We start from the raw sequence: 23,697 nt of genomic DNA on the forward strand, positions 1-23,697 counted from the left end.
TATTGTGGGTCAACTTGCCCATGGAATTTTCTTCTGTCATCTTAGAGATTGTTACCGTACATCGCAAATCTCAGTACACAAGCGCGATAACGACGCGGTGATTCAAGCCGCTAATCAGTAAGACGTTTTCAGTGCGAAGAGTATAGTAGAATCCATTGTGAAACGCGGAAAAGCTATTGGCTAGGCGCTGCGGTCACACGTCAGTGGACAGCGGTCACGTGTATAGTGAGGTAAAATTAGGCTAACTGCTACATTCTTTGTATTTAAATTTGTTCTCTAATGATTTAATTTGTCGTATACCTGCCCATGTATTGGGATGATGTTGCGGTCAGGGAGCGGCTGACTTTGATGACCTAACGGTCTTTCGCTGCTCCCTGGGGATTTACAGTGAACACTGTTTTTATAAAATACAAATACTATATGTAACTAAAAAGCAATGTTGTGTGCTATATCTGTAATAGATCGACCAAATGAGCCTCATGATTTTGTTATTATAGACAGGGATGCGGAGTTGGTTAAAAACAACCGGAGTCCGACTTCCACCAATTTGCTGATTCCGGCTCTACAGCATGTATTCCGCCCATTTAAATAACTCAAAGAGTTTGATATATAAACTCTACTCAAATGGGTTATATATTATTATAAAGACTTAGGTATAATTTTGCTATTCTCTCAAAAAGGCAAACCATAACCCCTTAAGTATTTTGTGTTAATTTATTTTTCTATCCTCACGAATTGTTGCCTTAACCCAGTGGTTCTCAAACTTTTTCTAAAAAATTACGCAACGGTCCCCTAGCAATTTTTTCAATTGCTCGCGGTCCCCTTAAAAATGCACACAAATAAACATAAAATAACAAGTTTTGATGGGACGGGTGCACTTACAGTCTTAGGTAGGCTTGTTAATTGATGCCGTATTTAGGATTGTAACGCTAACAAAATCGCTTTATTTGAGTGAAGCAATCACGATAAGTTTTAAAACCGCGACCGTACAACCCACAATGGCAGCACAGCAAGCTGTAAAAACGTAATTCTTATTAGCACAACGCATCATTATGACGTCACAATGCACAATTCAGCTCAAAGCATGCAATCACGTGAATGAACAACTAATCGTAGATTTTGATGACAAGCGCAAACACGTTAAAATTAAAATGTTCTCCTTCAGGAGGTCTAGTTGATTGTTGTTAGTGCTTCGCGGTCCCACAAAATTGTCTCGCGGACCCCAGTTTGAGAACCACTGCCTTAACCCCTGTTTAGTCACTATCTCAGAAAAAACTCCTTCAAACGCCAATTTATTTGAAATTTCGCAACCGTAATAAATTACCCCTTTCCATTCAACCACACCTAATAATTCTAACTGTTTTAACCCACAAAAACCTTTTTTTTTTATTTTAGAATCTCTCAATGGAATCAAACCTAACCCCAAGAAAACCCCACCAAAAGTTTTTCAACTTGCGTTACCAAGCTATAAAACTCAAAATCAAACTACTCTTTATTGGAAACCTAATAATAACAGCTTAATATTTTAAAAGTCAATTTACAGTCATCTCTAGGTAAAATTTCTGGAATCCAAAGCTAATCTAAAATTCCAGCTTTATTTTGTGAACATCTGGACTTTTCATGCATATGCCGTGTCTTTGCAACATATAACACCAAATTCTGAGTAACTTGTAAATGTTCTAATTATATAAAAAAATACAAAACATGCGCATAATTACAGTGACGTCATAAAACAAATATCGAAAGAGGTTTGTAAATTGTGCCAAAGAATGGCGTTTAAAAAAAACACATAAATTCCATGTGAAACACATATTACTCAATCTCGATAATAAGTTTGCATCATCTATTCTAAGGGTGGTATTCATAAAGTCGGATCACGGATCGGTCACACCTATTCGTAGCCGAAAGGAATATTCGGTAATACAAAATTACGCGTACATGAGAGCGCCACGATAAAATGCATGAAGCAAGACACGATCAATTAAAAAATCACAAATGCAACAATGAGAAAAAAACGTATGTGTGAAAATGTAGTATTATTGGTTGCTGAAGAGGTAGTAGACTTTTCAAGCATAAAAGGTGTCGTAGAAATTTTTTTAATTTTTATTTCAGGCTTTTTCAACACCGCGATCGCCTACATTCCTATAATGCAGGGGTGTCCAACAAGCGGCACGCGTGCCAAATACTTAATTTGTTATTCAGCCAATTGCCAAAAAACACCTAATTTTTATACAGTAAATTGCCATTGTTTATTCACAATATAAAACAATCGCGGCAATCACGACAACTAACAATTACTTCTGATATTATAGCATTATAGTGTAGGGGAGGCTAGCATTCACATAACTATAAAGTTTGGTGTGAAGAAACGAGAAGTAAAAGTCAGCTCACCGACGGACACTTAGATGCAGACTGGGCACTGCAACAACACGTTTCTATTATTTGTAAAAAAAAACGCTTTTATTATTAAAAAGAATTAGTTACTAAACTTTGGCACGGGAAGAAGTTATAAAATAAAAATTGGCACGCCGGCATGTTTGAGTTGGACACCCCATGTCTACTACTGAAAGAAAAGAATACCAACACGCTTTTAAACAAGTAACGATTTGGCTTTTTTTTTTTGTTTAATCCAATTTTTAATTACATCTTTTTTTTCAATCATCATTTTTTTGAATTCTTTTCCCTCGTACACCGATCTTATCAAAGCATTTTTCTGTAAATAAAACCAACATTTTTTTAAGAGCTATATGAACACCTGTTGTATCGTTTGCATGTAACTAATTTCATATTATATTTATTTTTTCGCTGAGATTCAATTAATAAATACCGTACTGTATATTTTCCCAAACTAACATATTGTCATATGCGTTCTTTTAATAAGCAGTGTTGAGTTACTAATTACGAGGCATAATTAGTACTTTGCTTAACGGAGAATTAAAACGAATAATACCATACCAAAAATTTGTTTTCAATGTCTTGAGTGCGTGCTTTCATTTTAAACCACCAGTTCCATTCCAATAATGCATTGTTTGAGGACTCATCGATAAGGCTACTTTTAACAACGTAACATCCAGGTTGACGTAATAAACTTTCTGGTAAACGAACTTTTATAAGCGTTGAGCTGGAAGTTCGCTCAACTTGAAAAACTTCCGACTTCGAGAGTGTAACCAGACGAGTTTTAGCTAAATAAATATATTTTTATGTTCGTTGATGAATACGAGATACGTGTATATGCTATACAAATATTGTTTCAAAAAAGTTCGTGACGTATTACATTCTATGTGCTTGTCATTACTATTTCCGCGGTACCACATAAAACGGTTTTGATAGAAAAATGCTATAAGTAGTTGCCGCATTTGACTTCAAATTATAATATAATTCAGTTCCATCTGATCCGCCGTTTAAAATGAACAGCCTCGGCTCTAAAAACAAATACTGGTTATAACTGTTTAGGTTAAATGTTGTGAGTGAGTTTAGCAGCACAGTTAAATCACTCGTTTTTAATCGTTATTAGAAGTATTTGGTATTCATACACGAAGACCGGGATCCCCGTTATCTGATACGATACACAACTGCCGAGAATGGATACATAACTGCCGAGAATGGATTTCTTTCTATAATTTTGCCACTTTAATCCGGGACGCCCGCTAGCCATATTCAAAATAAAAAATCTTCGAAACAAACGCCGAGGTTGTCTAACTTACTGAATGTAAATTGAGTAAGAAAAGGGCTGTGGTCCAATCGACTGGACACATTTACATCCATTTGTAGACTAGTCGCGATGACTATAGCACAAAAATCATAGGGAGTTCTGGTAAGTACCAATCGTCCATCAGCGTCAACAGAGAAAAACAGGCCTTTAAAATCACTATTACATTATGTTCTACCATAGGGCCAGGTAAATATTTTTTACCGCCGGCCGCATGAGAAACATAAAATATCGTGGCGGGCCAGGTCAAAAATAGGATCTAAAATTCACGCAATATAACGTCATACTATGACGCAATGAAAAAAAGTAAGCTAAAGAACCTGTTATTACATTTGGAGTTGTGCGCGAATGTTCAACTGAAGTCGATTTGAAGAACAATGGCATCGTGCGAAGCGCGAAAAGGTAGCGGCTATTTGATTTAATCTACGAACTTTAATTTAGATTAAGAGGGGGACGTGACGCATTCATCACAGATTATGTAGATCGTACATATGTAGGCCTACATTTCTTGATATGCTGGGCTGGCATTAATTAGGTGGGGGCGTTAGACAGCTCAAGGTTAAAATACGCGAAAAAATTGCACAGAACGACTTACAATACCCTTATTTGCATTTTGCTTTAAAGTTGCCAATATTTCTTGCGGCACATGGACATATTGCAATAACAGTATAAATCGGGAGAATACAAATGTGGCTATAAGCAAATTAGGCTGACAAAATGAGAATCGGTATGTTTTAGAATATTTAGATTCTAATAGACTCTTCACACTGTTTACAGTATCAATTCTTACAGTTAGGCTAAATACGCTTTTTATTACATTAACTTTTTTTTTACTTTTACTTCCTAAGGGGCCACTTTTAGGAACCACTGTTTCAGAGCGGGCCATAGATCCGTCCCTGGAAGGAGTGTAAATATATGTTACAACGAAACAAAAGGCGCCCTGGTTTCTTTTTAAGAAAAATGAACTGCAGACCGGATTAAATTGCTTGGCGGGCCGGACCTCAAACCCTTACAGGTTGCTACCCGCGGGCCGTATTTTGCCCAGGTCTGTTCTACCATATAGGCTAGGGGTAGCAACCTTTTAAACGACCGGCCAAAAAGTGTAGACAGATGATAAAACTATACTCATTAGAGTGTTTTTTTTGGCTTAGATGGGCAGCAGGTTGCACACTCTAGGCCAGGGGTTCTTAAACTTTTTTTACCGCGGACCCGTAAACTTTTTTTTGCTTTGCATGGACCCCAGTAGACAAGAAATGCTTCAAAATGACGTCATCAATTGACGTCACAATACAAAACTAAGTACGGTTTTACGTTTCTAAAATATCCAAAAGCCGGTCATAGTGCTGGAAATCGTGCTCCTTTACGACAGCCGAACAGTGGATCCATTCAGGGTGACAAACGTACTTTGTACATTATTGCTTAATTTATTTTTGATAAAGCGGCCAAGATTAATTTTTTTAAATGCAAACCGAGGCGATAAATAAGGACAAAACATTCATTTTTTCATTTTACAATAGGTTTCGAGCGTAGGGACCATTTCGCTTTGGTATAACGCTTGAACACCATTATTGTACATTTTTAACGTGTTAATTGCCTATGGTTGTCAAGATTGTTATGAAACTATTTTCAAAATATGACTTAGGCGATGAACGACGTTCCATGGGCTTATAAACATTTTAAATAATATAAGGTAACACCTGATGTTTATTGCATATGGCCAAAATGCCAGTCTATGCGGTATCTTTGTAGTAAGTAGAAACCGCCAGGAAAACCGCGGTACATTTGGCATGGTCTCACGACAGCCCGGTTGCGGAGCACTGCCATACACTGGTAAAACAACCCAAACTACATTGAGCTTTCTATAAACAAGATAAAAATTGTGAAAGAAAAAAAATTAGCGTGGCAGCTATGGGCCACCCCACTGTACTGTAGCTAAGCGAATTGACGGATTGCTGGCAAAATATTATAATGTGACGATAAATAGTTACGCTTGATAGATGGTTAAGTTTGTAATTTATTGCGAGCCACATCGAGAAGCCTGGCTTACTCCAAGTAGTTAAAATAAAATTATTTAATCCAGGAATCTCAAAAGAACAATCAACTATAAAAAAGCCTTATTTTTTAAAACCCTTTGTGCCAGTAGGGTCGGTCACCTAAGAAGCAATTTAGTAGGGAAACCAGGGGCAATTTGTATTTATTATTATTTAAAAAAGTTGATCAATCACATTTCCTGGCAGGCAAGACTGTATATTATACATATGGCCAGCCAGCACATGATCCACTGTTATTTACCTTATTATAAATTCCTAAGTTCGATGTTTTAGAAACCTTCTTGTCTTATATACCCTTGTCTCAAAAATGCCAATATTCCTGCAATTATGTTGTGTTGGATTCGTGGTATATTGATGTAGTACAGAAATTTTCATTATGCCTGGGTTGTTGTTTTTCGCGTTCCAATGACTTTGCTCAAAGTGCACTTACGTCACTGCCTTAAAATGACTTGATTTGAGTGTTTCAGACCAAAAGACTTGACTAAACGCAAGCCTATTTAACAAATGGTTGAAATTGGACTTAAATACCTTGACCTAAACTAAGAGTCTTTAATTGAATACGAGGTAGTTAAGCCAATGTAAACTGGGCATTTGTTTCGTTTTTGGTGTTTGCTATTCGAAATATCGCTTAAAATGTAACGCGTTCAACAACGTCTATGTTTAATATTTATTTATGATGCCAATGCTGTAACAAATTGACTAGTTTAGAAATGACCTGAACTGGGACATGAATCGGCACACATACGATACTAGGGTGGTATCGGTGCAAATCCGATAGCAAATTAATAAAGCGATATTAGCCATAATTTTTGATACAACGCAGCGGTTTTTACCGTGAAAGATAAGTTTGTCAAAAAATATTAGGTTAATAAGTGGTAGTAACTAAAGTTTTTACCCGAAAATATCGGTTAACTCTCGCACATTCCAACGCCATAAGTGGCACGAGAACTGGTCGCAGAACACTGGTCTATTGTATTTTGCAGCAAACTTTGTACCGCTGAAAGTTGTGAAAGTATTACCCTTAGGCATGTAGGTAAGCATGCGAACTTATAATACAATCTACCTTTTAGATCACCATTTGATACCTGCATACCGGCAAATAACAAAAATCTTTCTACAGATCGGTAACAATCGATTCTTTAGTGAGACAACTAGGGATAGTGATAAATAAGCAACACTAATTAAGGTGTTTAGCATTATACAGGGATACTAGGTAACAGCGTTGTGATGACTTAAGGTAATGACTTGACTTAAGTGCACTTAAAAAACTGTTGAAATGACTGTATTTTATTTTATATCAATATTGACTTGAAGTTGACCTACTCTAATAAAAATTAATAGTGACTAGGGACTTGACTCGGCCTTGGACTTGACTTGACTCGGCCTTCAGACTTCACTTTTTTAAGACTAGACTTAAAGCGCAGGTATTTTGCAAATAACTTGACTGAGACTTGTTATTTTTAAAATGACTTATTTGTAACACTGCTAGGTAATGTGAATATGCTAGTATGAATTTCGGACATTTTAGGACAAGTTATTATTTTAGTATAATCGTCCCGCCAATGTAACTCATCCGGCCCGCTGCCTCTTTGACAAACAAGACACGAGTCTATTTCAAATACTTCTTGACTATTTTAACTACATAAGTGCAAAAATTTTCGAATATTTTAACATTTAAAATAGGGTTCCGGAGTCGGAGTCGTACTTTGGACTCGAGTAAGACCACTTAAAACACCCCGAGTCCGACGTGGGTATGTGCACTGCGCAGTCCCAAATTTTGAAACTGATATGGCCACCAACTGTAAATTGTAAAGGCGGAACAGCATATGGTGGATATTTGCCAACTGTGTATTGTAAGTGGATGAGTTATATGACAGTGACACCCCTACAAGTTGATTACTGAATAACACCCAATTGGCGGAATAAAGGCTCTAAAGTCGGAGCCGTACTCGGGAGTTGGACTCAGGTCATTTTTAAACGAGAAAAAAAAATGATTTGTTTATAAATTATAAATATTTTTTTTAAAAACCTACCATACTGAATTTTTGACATAGAATCCCACCATGGTCGATATAACATTTTCATTTTTATTTTTTCTTCCATTATTGCTCTATGACTTGTCATTATTTGAGATTGATAAGTGAATGTAGCATTTGACTTTTGAAAAAGTCTGATATAAAAATCAACATGAAAGTGAGTCAAAGGACCTGAAAGAAAGACCTAATAACTATAAAACATATTTTAATTTGAGTATAACAATCCTTTATATCCTGGCATCATCAGATCGTCGTGACGATGCCAGTATAGGCGAAGTATATAATCCTTGGAAAAAATGATGAATCTGGTTTTACTCGGGTTTTTTAACTTTTAAGTTTTATATTTTATATACACTTTAGCGGAACAGTGATGGACAAGCGGAAACCTGCTGCCAATGGTTTGGAATTCCACAAAGATATCCCTGTTTAAATACAATATAGTATGTTTGGTCGAAGCAGATGCCATATGCACCGTCCTGGGAAAGCTAACACTATTTTCATATATAAAAAAGTTAGCGTTCATATATATATATAAAAGTTAACGTTTATACATATCTGAAAAAAAATTACATGGTATGTATTATCAGGGGCGTATCCAGAAATCCAAAAAGGAGGGGTCCCGAATTTCATCTTAGGAAATTTTCCCATTCTCTGTCTGACGTTCATCATTTATGACATTATAAAATAGTTACAAGTACAACGTCATAAAATAGTGACGGGCATGATGTCATAAATGAGATAACCTGATAGAAACAGCCAATTAAAGTCCTGCGAAAGCGACCCTTTTGATCGCAAAGCAAACACATGCGACATGTCAGGGTTTATTCACAAAATCCACATTGTGAATAATATAATGTAATATGAACTATACTTACCATGCTACACAAACACAAACTTTGGCAACATTTGTTGTTTTTTCAGATATATATAAACGTTAACTTTTTTGTATATATAAACATTAACTTTTTTATATATGAAAATAGTGTTAGCTTTCCCAGGACGGTGCATATGGCATCTGCTTCGATAACCATACTAGTATAATGTATTTAAAAAAGGATATCTTTGTGGAATCCCAAACGAAGATATCTCATGATTCGAATAGAAAAAACAAAACGCACTGAAAATTAAATCCTCACAAAAAATAAATTCTTTCTATATATGTTTTTATACCCAGTTTGGTAAAACCTATTAAAGAAGAAAAACTCATTTACCGTTTTCTGCATCACCATTAATAAAGATTGGTTTTGAAAAGAATTGCAGATAGCGTGGGTCACCAGGACAAACTTTAACATATGCCGCAGTTGAATAGTGTTTTTCAATAACATCATACTGTTCACTTAGACCCTGTTAAACAAACTTTGTAAAAATATACAAGGCACTTAAGGCAAAATAGTTAACAGTTATGTTAAGATATATATATAATAAATTTTTAATTTTACAATTCAACTGAGAGTATGAGTGTAAAAAAGTACAACTGTATGAGCAAAAATTATAATATCTCAACACTAAATGTAATTTTGATGCTTTATCTATTAAGTTGTCTGTAAATAAAAAAATGTTTTCTATAGTCCAGCAAAACAGTTCTTTTAAAATCTGCTGCTTCTTACACCAAACATGTACCATAGTTTATCATAAATTATTTTTCCTAAGTATTTACATATTTGTAATGTAGGTAATTTTCTTGTACAAAAGCAGTTCGCCTCAATGTGTATCTTTCTTTTACTTGCTCCACAATACCATGACAAGAAGTTTGTAGTGCTGTGCACATTGACTGTGCATCCTTCAAATTATAGTAAACTTTGGTGAACCGTGAATCATCCATTGAAGTTGTGCGATTGATTGTCATTCTATTAAACTTATGATAGAAAGGTTTGCACAAATATCCTGTTTCTTCACGTTGGCCAGTGTTACTTGTGTCCATAAACGTTTTACTGATTGCATTTAAAGTTGAAATACTGAATACATTCACATCGGAAACATTGGGTTGAGAGAAATGCAAGGTTATATTTTCCAATTCAAATGAACCTAAATAAAAATTATGACTTAGTTATAAGAACAAAAAGTTAAAAAATGGTTACGTTTTAAGTTAAAATATAATTACTTACGTATATCTAAAATTAGTTTTGTCCATAATTTGTGCTTGTTTGTAGCATGCAAAGTGTACTGAGAACTTGACAATCCACTGTTATCTATTACACTTTCTTTTTTGTTACTGAAATGCCAATAAACAAATAAATTAATAAACACAAAAGTATATAAAGACATTAATAACAAAAACATTGCAGCACAAAAACACTGTAACAAAAACATTGCAGCATAAAAACATTGCAGCAGCTGTGCAAAATGCCCAACATATTTTATTTTTATTAATTTAAAGCTGAAAGAAAAAATATTTAAAAAAATACAAAATAAAATTGCCAACAACATTTTTTGTGCACCGGGGTTAAGGTGCCTAATAAACTATTTTTGGTCTTGAGTCTGAAAATCACACTTATGTTCTCCGTCCGGTCGAGTTATTTATTTTTCCCAATAGAGTAAGAACAGTACAACACATTAATCTCTTTAGCAATTCTGTCTATTTTATCAAACATTGTTTTGTGTCAGTTATACTTTACTACAAACTTGATCTGTTATCAAATAGTGTGCTGAATTGAATATAAAGACATTACTGCCAGTAATATGTAACCAATATTTAAGCTTGCTGAATATTGGCATAAAATTGACATTAAGTAACCCTAGACAGGGTCGCCCGCAGAAAATTTTCCAGGGGGGGGACAACCAGGGGCGTATCTAGAAAATCAAAAAGGGAGTCCTGAATTTTCAACTTAGGGAATTCCCCCATTTTTCGTCTGACGTTAAGACGTCATAAAACAGTAACAGTATGACTTCATAGAATGATGATTGCAAGACGTGATAACAAAACTAATCAGAAACAGCCAAATACGTCCAGCAAAAGCAACCACGTGCGTCGTCCACAATCCTGTCAGGCGCTAGCTGCGAAATCACGGTGTGCAATCGTTAACTTTAGGCAAAAAAACAAACCAAGACCGTGAAATATGTGTGATTAATTGAGGTAGAATCACACATAATTCAACTATCAGCAGCGCAGTTTTCAAGTTCCATGAACGGAACAAGCGCTAAATTACAAGCACGTCTTTCACCACCTGCAATACTAAACAAAGATCGTTTTTTCCGGGTGTTATTATGCCACGATTAGCGCAACATCTGCGCCGAGCTGTGTGCCAGCTAAATTACAAGCTGCGGTTGAGGTTGAGGGGAAATAAGTTGTGTCCATTGCACACTTAGCACATCAACTGAAAGGTCTTCCTGAAAGTTACTCCTATGCTAAAAACAAACAACTGAAAGAAGCAAACCTTCTGAATAAATTAACTTTTGTTGTCGATTTTTAAATGGGGCAAAACGGACCCCTGGCGGGGCAAATCGGACCCCACTTATAAAATATAATTTATGTGCCTTGTTGTGTAAAAATGCCCGATCAAGGATATGTGTTCAAGTGACGAGTAGAAATTTTTAGAGATATTGTCACTAGTTAGTTGTGACGTCATAATTTAAGTAATGGTATACATGGCGCCTTTATAGCTTGAAAATATTTTACTAAGGTAAGCCAAAACATACAAAAAACAAACAAAATAGCACTATACTAAGTACTGGTAGCATTGTCACTCTTTATAAATTACATAGTTATAAATTGGCCGTACCGTACGTAAACTGCCTTATATTTATCTTAATGTATACCAACTCATAGTATTAATCAAATAGCAATCAAGCTTTTTTACAACCGATATTGGTAAAATTTCTGATTGTTTGGCCTTCCTACAAAACTGATCTAAACATATAAAATAATAATTTATATTTACTTCTATTCAATTTCCAAAATGTCTTACTGAAAGGCTAATCAAAAATACAAACAGTGCAGTTTTAGGCACGTTTTGCCCCACTAGGGGGTCCGTTTTGCCCCACTTGAGGTCCGTTTTGCCACAACACTATCAGTCGCATGAAAACCTGGTTTCTTTAAAATCGTTCAACTTAAAAAAATCTGCCTCAGTTAAACAAATGTCGATGTTACACCAACATCGGTATTAGCGCACAGACCGAACAGCGAGGAACATACTGCATGTAACTCGACGTTTTTCAGTGCGAAAAAAATTAAGAAGGTTTGACTTAGCACTGTCAAATGTTGAATACACACTTGCTAATCAACCTAAACAAATAACGAAAGAGAAAAACTTCCAGCGTTTACGGTCGATCAAACAAAAGACGAAAAACGGCGTTTTGCACTTGATTTTGGTTTCGTATTTGATTAAGACGCGTGACCCAATTACTTAAGAATCACGCCGCTTCAAACAGTTTGTTAAACCAAGACAAAAACGAACAAAAAACGATAATTTCACTTACAAAAAGGAGGTAAGAACTCCCTTCCCCTGGATACGCCACGGCAATGGATAATGTATAATATTTTTAACCTTCATAAGTAATACATAATACACTTATAAATAATACTAATAATCGCATTTTTGAAATTCCAGGGGGGGGGGGGGCAAGGGGGGCAATTTTTTGCAATTAGAACACCCTTGGTAAAAACTAAAACTGTACCACCATTGGAGTATGTTGTGCTATCTTCATTGTAGTTTTATTAGAAGTTTATTATTTCAAAACCAATTGCCAGTGTAACTGATCAAATTCAAGAGCCCTTTGAAGCCCTCTAGGAATTTCATTGGGTGCAAAATGAAATGCACACCCACAATATATATAACACAATTAATCATCCTATCAAACTTGCCTCGCAGTTTTTTGTGGTCTGTAGGAGCTTCCAACACCAGTTATAGGACTAAACCACCATGGGTGATTGTGAGGTATCATCTTATATCTTCCATAAGTTTCATTTACAGTAACAATGCTTAAACCAGTTTTATTTATTCTGTAAAAGAAATATCATAGTAGATTCAAAATGTTAGCATAGTAGATTCAAATGCAAATTCTTACAGTTACTCACCTCAATTCCATGTCATTGTCTTCTCCACCCCAACCCCAAAATCTATTACTGTGACCATTAACCAATTTATACTGTTCAGTTCTTATTGCTGTTACTCCTCCATATTGAGTTCCATAGCCCTTTGTGTAGTTAAACTTGTCAATTGCTATAATACAAAAAACTAAATATTGCAAAATATATATTTTATTCTTCAATTAACTATTAACTGGTCCACAGCAAATTTTTTAATGCATATGTGAGTTATTGATGAATCTTTATTACCCTTTCTAGCAGGTTATGTTTTTTTCAAGATATTTATGATTTTTTGTTTATGCTATATTAGTATGCTATGCAGATTGTGCAAATAATATAATACAATAGTGAAGTAATTTCAGAAAATCTCCACATGTGGCAGACTGACATCATTGATAAGAACGCAATAGAGAGAATCGTTTGCGTTTTTGCAACAAAAAAGTGGTACAAGACTTCCTCAGTTGCTTGGTTAAGAGAAGTTGTTTTAATATAATATAAAGAGTAATGCAAAAACTAAAATTTTATAATTTTTCCTCGCCCGCTACCCAAACCTGCGAATATGCACTTTTGGTTACTGTTCTAAAAAATTATTTATTGCAGAAGCCGTGGACTAAAATGAAAAGTTTCAAGTTTGGTTCACCAATAGACATTACTAAAACATAAAGATATTTTCTTGTTTTTTTAGATTTCAATTTTCCTTACAAATGCACAAATTGGAAGCGATTGAAATTATTACCACTGACTGAAATCGCTTAACAAAAATAAAATCTACTTTCACCCCTACCCACAAAGCAAGATAACGAAAAACCATTAATGGCATTCAAAGGCTTATAATACTTGGTATACAGAAGATCCAAACAGAACCACAAAGGGTATAAAAAAGATCGAAAAAAACTTTGTTTAAAAGTTGAAACCACTAAACTTTCTTTTAAGACATATCAGTTTTTTTCAATTTTATTTGTAGCCAAGTACTAAGCAAAACACAATGTTTTATTGAACATTTAAAAAATTATGAAAATGACTTGTTAATAGTATTACATTGCACTTACTATTGACATAAATTAAATGTCTCCTATTAATATTGTTTTTTTATACATTACCATTTCTGCAAAATTGATTGAAATAGACATTGCTTTAAACTTCCATTATGTTTAGTGTTATTTTTTATTCCAACATACTTATGTTAGCAGATTGATTTTGGGATTATTTGCTATTTTGTCACTAAAGAGTAAAGTAACTTGACCCCAAAACTACAAAAATTTTAAACTAAATAAAGAAAGAAAAATATCTGTGGATTTAAGATTTATGATTTAACATTCTAAATTCTTCATACTCACTAGTCTGAAACTCGTGGATATACTACCTTTGCTTTTGAGAGAACTGTTATAAAACTGTTATACACCCTAAAGTCTGTAAATTAAGCAGTTTGTTGCTGATCTAGGTGAGTGACGCTTCAAGCATTATATGTTATTGTTGTTATGGTTTAGTGTTATTGTTGTTATGGTTTAGTTTCCTGTATTCCTGGCTAGATTTTTTTAGTGTATGCCTTGTTGATTAATTAAATTGTAAATGATATCTTCAGCTACCTTTATCCATTTATTGATCTAGCAAAAAAATTTAATAACAAAATCAACATTACCTGGTGATAAATGTTTAGGCATTTTGTCACATAGATACAGGTTTTGGTCATTTTCCAAAAGCATATCAACATCATGAAAGATGAAGCAGTCAAACGGCCTAATATTTTCATGTAAATTCCAACTATTGTTGGTTAGTTCCTTAAAGGCTGCATTCATTATTCTTGCTTTGTTAAATGAACCATCATCAAACTGTTCAGCAACAAATATGCAATACATAATTTTCTGACGCTGTAAAAAATACATATATATATATAATATGATATTTGTAAAAAAAGTATAGTCAAATGTGGGATTATTTCCAAAAAGATTGATATCATTGAACATACAGAAGCTTGGCAGTGAGTTTTTTTTAAAGATATTTGACGGTTAACTAACAGGAAAAATTTGAGGTATCTTTTAAATTCAGTAAACAATTTTTAATTTAAAAAACATTTATACTTTGTCAAAAATTAATAAAATAGAAAGCTCTTTAAATCTATGCCACAAATATACGACAGGAAGATTCAGTATGTTGTCGATTAATTATTTTTGACAGGGGCCGCATAACAATAAGGAAATGTTTTTAAGGGTCGGTCAAAATGAGGATCTGAAATACACCGAATGTAAAGTATGATTAAAAAACTGGACTAGCATCGTTTTGACAAATGTTGAAGTAAAAAAAAGTAAGATCGCCTTACAAAAAAATACAATTTATAGAAAATAAGCTATGGGTCTCACAAAATTTCTGAGCGGGCCAGATCAGCCTGCTGGCCGAAGTTTGCCTTGGTCTGTTATAGATACAAAACTGCTGAAAACAGTAAACAGGATACAAGAAGTTGAGCATAAACATACAAGGCCATGCATAAAATCACACAGGGTGTTTCATGCACACTTTAAAGATAATCTACAAATTCGTTTTTAGTAATCTACAAGGCATCTACAAGGCAGTTACAGTTATGATTACTAGCATTTAATAGTGTTAGTTTTCAAGATATACAAAATCTGCTCTTCTAGGAGCATGCACGCTTAGAGTTAGTCAATCCACTGTTTCCTACTGACTTCATTTATTGTCAAAGACAATATATTTTTTAAAGGTAAAATCTTAACATACCTGCATGATAGGGTGAATATGATGTACAAGCTTGAGAAGATGTTGATATCGGTTTTTGAAAGGTACAACAACCGCAACCCTTTGTAATGAAACACAATCAAAGGGCTGATAGCAACCTCCAGAAACATGTCTCACAGTTTCTATAACCTCACTTTCATCTGGTTGATGTGAAACATTGACCTGCAGCATACCTAAACACATTTCCAAATGTATATGTATATATATATATATATAGCTTTGTGTGCAGTAAAATTACCAAAAAAATAAATAAAAGGGTTTGTGCTTTTAAACTTTTAAAGGTTTTTTTAGACTTTTTAGTTTTTTTCTGAAAATATTAAGCTAAAAAATCTTTTAACCCACTATCTTTTTCTGACTGTATAAGTAGCACAAAACAATTTCAAAAGACACTGTATGTAGTACCCACTATCCATAGTATACAACAAAGATACATAATATAAATAACTAAGAAAACTATGAAATGCAGACCAACACTAAATGCACTAGAGTTTGTACCAAACCATGACTCAATTATCGTAAATAGCTAAATAAGAACTATGACCAAACAAAGGGACAATAAACCGATTTTAGTCATAGTGTGTCCGATGATAGCTAGTTCATTGGAGTGAAGGAATAATAAGCACCTACTGATAAGAAATGTTAAAGCAGCATACCATTTAAAGGTTAAATTAGCTACTTGACGGGCTTGAACCTGGATGGACTACAAAAATTAGAGATACTGGCCAACAGACAGTATGTTTTATCACTGATTTTAACAATAAGTATGAGAACTCCATAACTACTACTCTACAATTATTAACCAGAATGGGTTATTGATTGGTATTACAATTTGAAAGCATTAATGGTGAGAAAGCAGTAATGTAAAATAGGTATCCATATAAAAACTTAAAACTAATCAAATTTGGGTAAAACAGTTGTTTTTTATCTGGCGTTTAGCGAATATTTTGGGTGCAACTAGTAGGCCTTGCCACAAGTTAAAAGATGCATTAGTTTGTCTTATTGCTTATATAAAAAATGAAATCCTTCTCCAGTCTCCCCCTTCTCGAAAAGTGACTTGGTAGTTTTTGAGTTTAAGATAGTTTAGCCGTTTAGTAATAATGCAAGATATGTCAATTGTTACTCTTACAAGCTTTTTAAATATTATTCCTAAATATATTTATTTACAATTTTCTAGATTGTACATTTTTTATCATTTTCTGTTTGCGTTTCTTCAATCTGGAAATTCTAAACAAGCAACCCAGAAGAATGTCGCGCTATCCAGCTTTGGTTGGGAAACATTTATATTGACAATACATAACAAAACAGCTTACCATTTTTAACATTTTACAGGTAATTTTTCATTCAAATTTTATTGCATGTTCACAACAAAGTATTTTCTAGATTTGGCCCTCCCTCGCCAAAAAAGTACTCTGTCAGGGATAATACTAGAGTACAGCTTTTACATAACATGATGCTTAGCAATAAGGCATTGGAGAAATTTTGAAGGTCCCAATTTCCTGGTAAAAACTTTGTTGCAGAAGAACTTTGACCGAGTTTTACATTCATAGTCCAAAAATGTTACCAATGACACAAAATAAAAAATCATATAGGTATCATTTGTATGTGTATTAACAACAGAATCTGGCCCTCCAACAGAACACATAATGCCGACGATAAAAGTTCTAAAATTTATTAATAAAATCTTGAGAAGCGCACCGCTCCGAACAAAAATCAGTCAGCAAGGTCTAAAACTTTAATACAAATATGCCTTTCGCCTATAAATGGCATCATCAGTTTGTCTTAATTCGAATGATTCATTCTGATTTTTGTTCGGAGCGGTGCGCTTCTCAAGCTTTTATAGGTATCATTTTTGTTATTTTGTTAATTGAGGCAATATGGAAGTTTAAAGCTAAATTTTAAACACAAAAATATTTTTAGAATCTACTGTTTTACAACTTTTTTTTAAAGGCCCGTTTACACTATAGCTGCACTAAGCGGAGCTGAGCTGCACTGGGCGTGGAATTGTTTTCACTAAAGCTGCAGTGAGCTGCGCTGGGCGTAAAGATCGCGACAAAACGTAACGTTTTTCTATAGCTGCACTGGGCTTGAGTTTAGCAAAGCGTAACTTTAAGCTAGCTGCAGCTGCTGCACGGGGCTTGAGTTTAGCAAAGCATGAAACGCTCGCCACAATAGAATTTAAATGCAAATTACGCTTTGCTCAGCTCAGTGCAGCTGTAGTGTAAACGGACCTTAATAGGGAATAGCAAGCACAGTGCAGACGCATTGCACATATTCGAAAATGAAAATTGTATACCTGGGATTTCCACTCAGGGAATTTCCCTATTTTGAGCCCAATATTAATGACGTTGTAAAATATGAAAAGAAGCTAACTGGAAACAGTCACGACTACCGAAAGAAAACATATAGACGCAAAGCCAACAGGTACGCCGTTGGCACTCGCCAGGCGCCAGAATGAAAGTGCTTCGCGTTCCTTTCTTTTTAAACCGAAACAAAGACCGTGAAATATATGTGACTGATTTCGGTAGGCTACATGGAGATTTCCACTATAAACAGCGCAGTTATCTAAGTAACATTCACGGAACTATGCAAAATTACAAGCACGCTTTTTGCCACCCCCCAATAAAACGAAACAAGTCAGAAAAAATCCAAGCTTTGGTTGAGGGAAAAATAATTTGGTCAAGTGCAAACAAAACACGTGATATTAGAATATGCCCATAGAGAGAATATTTCTGTGGTAAAAGTTCGCGATGTCCGATACTTGCATTTTATCTTAGTACAAAATTACTTAACTTGTCTTTCGGTGTAGCATTTATCATGCAATATTACTTGATATTGGCTAATTCAACGTCACTATACACGTGACCGTTGTCCACTAAAGCGTGACCTAACGCCGAATCGTGCGCTTTGATCGTTTCGCAAGCGATTCTATTCTATACGTCTTACTGATTAGCGGCTTGAATCGCCCCTCCGTTTATCGCGTTTTTCTGAGATTTGTGAATATACTCGACGGGCAACATCTACTGAGTGAAGTGTCTTTGCCTAGAGAGTACAAGAAGTTATAAGGACAGGTATTCTAGCGGCCCGCTCCTTTGGAGTCGGATTGAGAACTTGTAAGAGACTAGGTAGCCGTCGGCTCTCGTCTTCAGAGCCAGCAGCCTTCTTACCTCTAACTAAACACCCCGATTCGCTACATCGGACAACTGATTTGACTATATAGGACTTAAGTCACTGTGTAAACTAACTCAGTTTAAAATTAAGTATTTTCAACAAACAGTTTTTACAGCCAATTATAAAACAAACAATTGGCTTGCTATATATGTCTATTAACAGTAACAATCAGCATAAAATTGATTGCGTCGTCAAGGATAGGTCGTACGACAGCAGGTACGGTGATTACCAGTAGACTCAAATAACAGGCCAAATGTGGGAAAATAGGCAGCATATGTAGGCCTTTTAAATTAGTGGGTGCTCTCTGAATCTAAGGAAATATTTTTTCTCTTGATTTTCACTTTATTTTCTTTTTGCTAAAGCTATCGTAACCAGATCTTATCTAACATGACATAATGTCTAAGAGATCACTAATTGTTTCACATAGGGTGGGGTAAGTTTAAGAAATGGCAAAAATTTGGTGCCGAAATTATTTTGCTATAAAAGAGCTATAAAGCAGGGATTAAATCGGAACTCGAATCCCAACCAGAACTTTATGAACCTGTTTTGGACTATTTTTCCCGAACCGTAACCGAACCTTAACCGTACTTATGTAGGATTTTAAAGAGCCGAACCGGAACTGAACTTAAAATTTTGAAATAACCTAGACCTTAACCGAACCGAACCTATCAAATAAGTCGTTCATACCAGCCTGTTGTCACAAATTGTATTTTACAGGGTAAAAACAAAACAATACTTATTAAATAAAGCATTGTTTTTCAGTTTCCATATATCTTTAAAATAAACTGCTTGCTTTTTGGTACGTCGCGAAGCTTAAATTAAATACGAGTTGCAATTCAACAATTATTCTCCACATTTATTGACCCACATTTTAGGCTTAACGCAACTCATGTTGTATCCGAACCTGAACTTTATAAACCGGTTTTGAAAATGAATTTAGTCGACCCGGAGCTGAACCGGAACTTCTAATTGATCCAAACCAACACCTTAAGTAAACCGAAATCCGAAAAAAATCCTTAAACCCGAACCAAACGTCAAACCTATGCGTCGTAACACAGATCAGGATTGCTGCTTTAATTTGGTTGGGTCGCAGACTGCATTGGTTTAAATGTAGGTCGCCCGTTAATGGTATTTCAGGCAAGTAGTCGAGCCGAACCCGAACTTGAACTTTATTTACCGGTTTTCGGCTTTTGTTCCGAACCGTAACCGAAAATGAACCGTTTATGTATATATGTCAAGAGCCGAGCCGCAAGTGAAAGATTTAGTTTAAAGAAAAGTACACCTTAACCGAACAAGTAGGCCTACCTGTCAAAAGGGCAGTTTACTCCAGCATGACGTTTACAACTCTTATACTGTAAAGTGCAAGTTATACCATGTTGGAAGATAGCGTTGTTTGTAAAATATATAAAACCAAAGACTCCAGCCTTACTTACGACTGATATTGGAACAACATCAACGTCCGAATAAAACACAGTTCGGAATTATGCCTAAATAGGACAAATACCTAAAAATCGTAATGACGTCTCATTCGAAAAAAGACATATTCCGTCGAAATAAGACCTGAATGTCGGGAATAAGGCCTATATAACCTTTTTACCTAAACCACAACCCCACCCATAACTTGTTCACTAACTCCACCCTAACCCAATTTATAATCCCACTTCTTACCCGACCCTAACACCAGACAGGGTCAAACAAATCTGGTGCAAGAAAAACAGCGGCACCAAAACGGCGTGAAAACTAGGGCGCCTAAACATTGACTGCGAAACGGCTAATGTCAGACAGGTGCCCCCCAATCGTCCCATACTGCATAACCCTTCTGGGATAGCGACACAAAATTAAGTCATATCTATATAAAAGTTTAGTGTAGATAAAAATTAATTTAGAAGGAGACTGGGCGCAATGGAAACATGAAAATTAAATGAATTGCATATAAACAATTTGTGTAAGGCTATTGAATAGATTCCCGTTGCCTGATAGGTGGTGGCCCATATAATTACAATTAGATCAAATGCACGTATCAGGCAATAATACTATTGGTTGGCATTTTATAACCGCGGAATTAGATGCTTACTCATATAATGATTATTGTTGTGAACTATATATTAACTGACAAATCGTGAATTTTACACCGCAATGAGGCTTGTTAAAATCTATATTTAATGACATCAATACCATTTTTGACATGTTTAATTATATGTAATATCAATAAATTGCTGAAAAAGATGACCCACGTTTTTTTTTGTATCCGGTCCGCATTGGTCAATCCTTCTACAGTAATCTGGTCGCGACGGTCCTTATACATAGTATACCAACCTTTATAGTTTCGTTAACTTGGGAAGGCCTATTAACTATAGTTAGCTACAAACAACACAAAGGACAATTTAACCTTAACAGTGCCACTTTAAGAGCATTTTGTATTTAAGTAAAAAATAACTCTGACAAACTTGACCTTACGTGGTAGTTCTGACAAAATTTTCACGTTTAGTGGTAAGATAAAAAAATATTTTCTCCCTACAACATCTAATTCTAGATATACTTTTACTGTTAATTAGACATAACTTTAGATCGGATCACCAACACATCCTACAAAAAGTGTCATTCGCCTAATATATTTACCTTTAAGGTTAGCATTGTGCTGACATATACTTGGATTCCTGCGTTGCGAATTATATTTTTCCCTGTGATCATTTGTCAGCATATTTTTGGTGGAGTAAAGGTCAAACTGCTTTCGCTATAAACAATGGATAAATAAATTAACTTCAGAATTTTAAACCAGGACTTCACAACTGGATGACGCGCAAGTACTGTGACTCGTTATTTGTACGTTTATTAATGTTTTATTCATAATTGTATCATACTTTTTCTTCATTTCTATTAGCAAAAGGCAACTTGTACAAAATTAAACAATTGGAAATATCTGTTTAATACTGTTCATAATTAAGAGTTACTTAACAATTTAGGAAGCCCTGATTTAAACAATGTTTAAGGTTTAGAAACTTATTTTTTTTAATTCGACAGATTAAAGAGATGCACCAAATTTTAAAACTAACAAATTTCGTCAAATAATGAGTAGGCCTTTAAAGCAGTGGTTCTCAACCTGTTCTACACGTACCGCTTGTGATTAATTACGCTAAGGCTTTTTGGGTGGTAGGCTACACAAAAAGCTTTCAAGTTTTAGGTATAATGATTAAGGAAAAAAATAGAGTGTATTTATCATTTTGCCTGGCGTAAGTTTTATTCTCTCTTTGTCACACTAAATTACGAATAATTTAAAATTGTCAGTGAATTTTTATTTTTAATGCATTTAAAACAACGAGTTAATTTGAGCCTAATGGTTAAGAAAAAAATTAAGCTTACTGTAAAAGTAACTGCGACTGTAAAAGTAACTGTAAGGTTGTATGCGACCAGAAAGGTTAAGAACCGCTGCTTAATAGCCTTTGTTTTTACCAAATTCCTTAGACCCTGGGACACTTTTTTTAACACAGTACACTTTTAGTAAAAATTTGGGTACATTTGATTTAATGTGTATGTGCAAACAATACATTAATTTTTATATAAATTCGATCGTTTTTAATTACTGAATATTGCTTTAAATATTGCACTTTTACTTACAGGAACTTTGGCTGGTGTCTTTGTTTTACTATAGTTTTGGTATAAGTATACATGCATTAACAATGTTGTGACAAAAGAAGATAGAAAAATAAAACATGCATATTGCCACCAGAGCTTCATCTGTAAAGACATTCAGTTGCATTATATTTTATGTTACTTCTATGGCCAAAATAGTGGTCTGATAGTGCAACCAGTCTTATTTAACAAATAATAAATGACTTGGGTCTTACTGCAAATCTTACTTTACCATAAAACCGATTTCAGTTTACTTGACCTGTCTAAAATTACAATTTTTTTTCTCTACTCTGTCAGGCAACTGTAAACAAATTGTATGATGCACCTTAGTTACATACGGCTAGTCCTGTATTTGAGCTGCGGCCTTACAGTTTTAAACACTTTTTATCACCATTGTATTAAACACATGAAATTAGTTGTCTATTGTGGAGTTTGTTGGTCAAGCAGGAACAATTTTAACCGAGTGCAAGAATCATAAAAAAAATGGATAGCCTGGGGCTGTTCCAACTCAGTAAAATGGTTTACTTTCCTAATAACCGGTTCGGGGAGTCCGTTGGTCGGTTTCTGTTGTTGGTAACCGTAGTGTTAGTCCGGCCGACAAGCGATTTCTGATATCGATTTCTGGCTTCATTCATTCATCTTGATACTTTTTTGTCCTCTCGATCCCTATACAGTTTGTTGGCGAAAGTCCCACACTGTTTTTATAGGCTAGCTATGGGCCGCTATAGTTAAACTTGAACACTATAGTGTGTGTTGCAGGCGTTAAAAATGGCACTTCGGTTATATTACCAAAAACTCATGGTGCTTCACTTAAGTATTTTTATTGCAGATTATTTTGTGACTATGGATCCTCGCGGATTCAAACTAGCAAAACATGCAAATTTAACGTCTTTACAGTATGAACATTGCACCATAAGTCAGTGTTTAAACGTATGGGTCGCCTGATAAAACTTCTGGATCTTTCAAACGATGAAAATAAAAATCACTTAAAACTAAAGGGCAATTAAAGTTGAAAACAAAACTACAAATAAATAAAATATTAAAGTTGTAAAAGTCACACATGACAAATAGCATTTTGAGCTTACCATGGTCATTTTTTTAACAAACAATTCTTCCAGAAGAAAACCTACAACACGTGTATTGTAGACTGTAGCGTGCAGGGTTGTTTTACATAAGTCATAAACTAAGACGATATTTGTATCGTGGACTAAAAAAGTATTTTACCTTAAGCTTTACTTGAAGAAATAACGTTTTAATACCAATCACCTACTCTCCTTGTTAATAATATAAATTTAGCTGAACTGAAAGTTAGGCTACTTACCTACTACG

The 23,697-nt window shown here is 34.7% G+C and overlaps 1 protein-coding gene across 1 annotated transcript; it reads right to left on the reverse strand.

Annotated features, from left to right (window-relative positions):
• Positions 1-1,669: 1,669 nt before the first annotated feature.
• Positions 1,670-22,778, reverse strand: LOC146164340 (uncharacterized). Its single transcript, XM_083381591.1, has 12 exons — positions 22,354-22,778; positions 21,358-21,472; positions 15,553-15,743; positions 14,462-14,690; positions 12,811-12,955; positions 12,598-12,735; positions 9,902-10,008; positions 9,454-9,821; positions 9,008-9,140; positions 7,794-7,967; positions 2,956-3,182; positions 1,670-2,713 (listed from the first exon to the last, which is right to left on the reverse strand). The coding sequence occupies exons 1-12, from the start codon at positions 22,483-22,485 to the stop codon at positions 2,591-2,593; spliced, it is 2,082 nt and encodes a 693-aa protein (XP_083237717.1). The 5' UTR covers positions 22,486-22,778; the 3' UTR covers positions 1,670-2,590.
• Positions 22,779-23,697: the final 919 nt, after the last annotated feature.

This window comes from Ascidiella aspersa, chromosome 2 (genome assembly GCF_963924565.1).
Source record: "Ascidiella aspersa chromosome 2, kaAscAspe10.2, whole genome shotgun sequence".
Lineage (NCBI taxonomy): Eukaryota > Metazoa > Chordata > Ascidiacea > Phlebobranchia > Ascidiidae > Ascidiella > Ascidiella aspersa.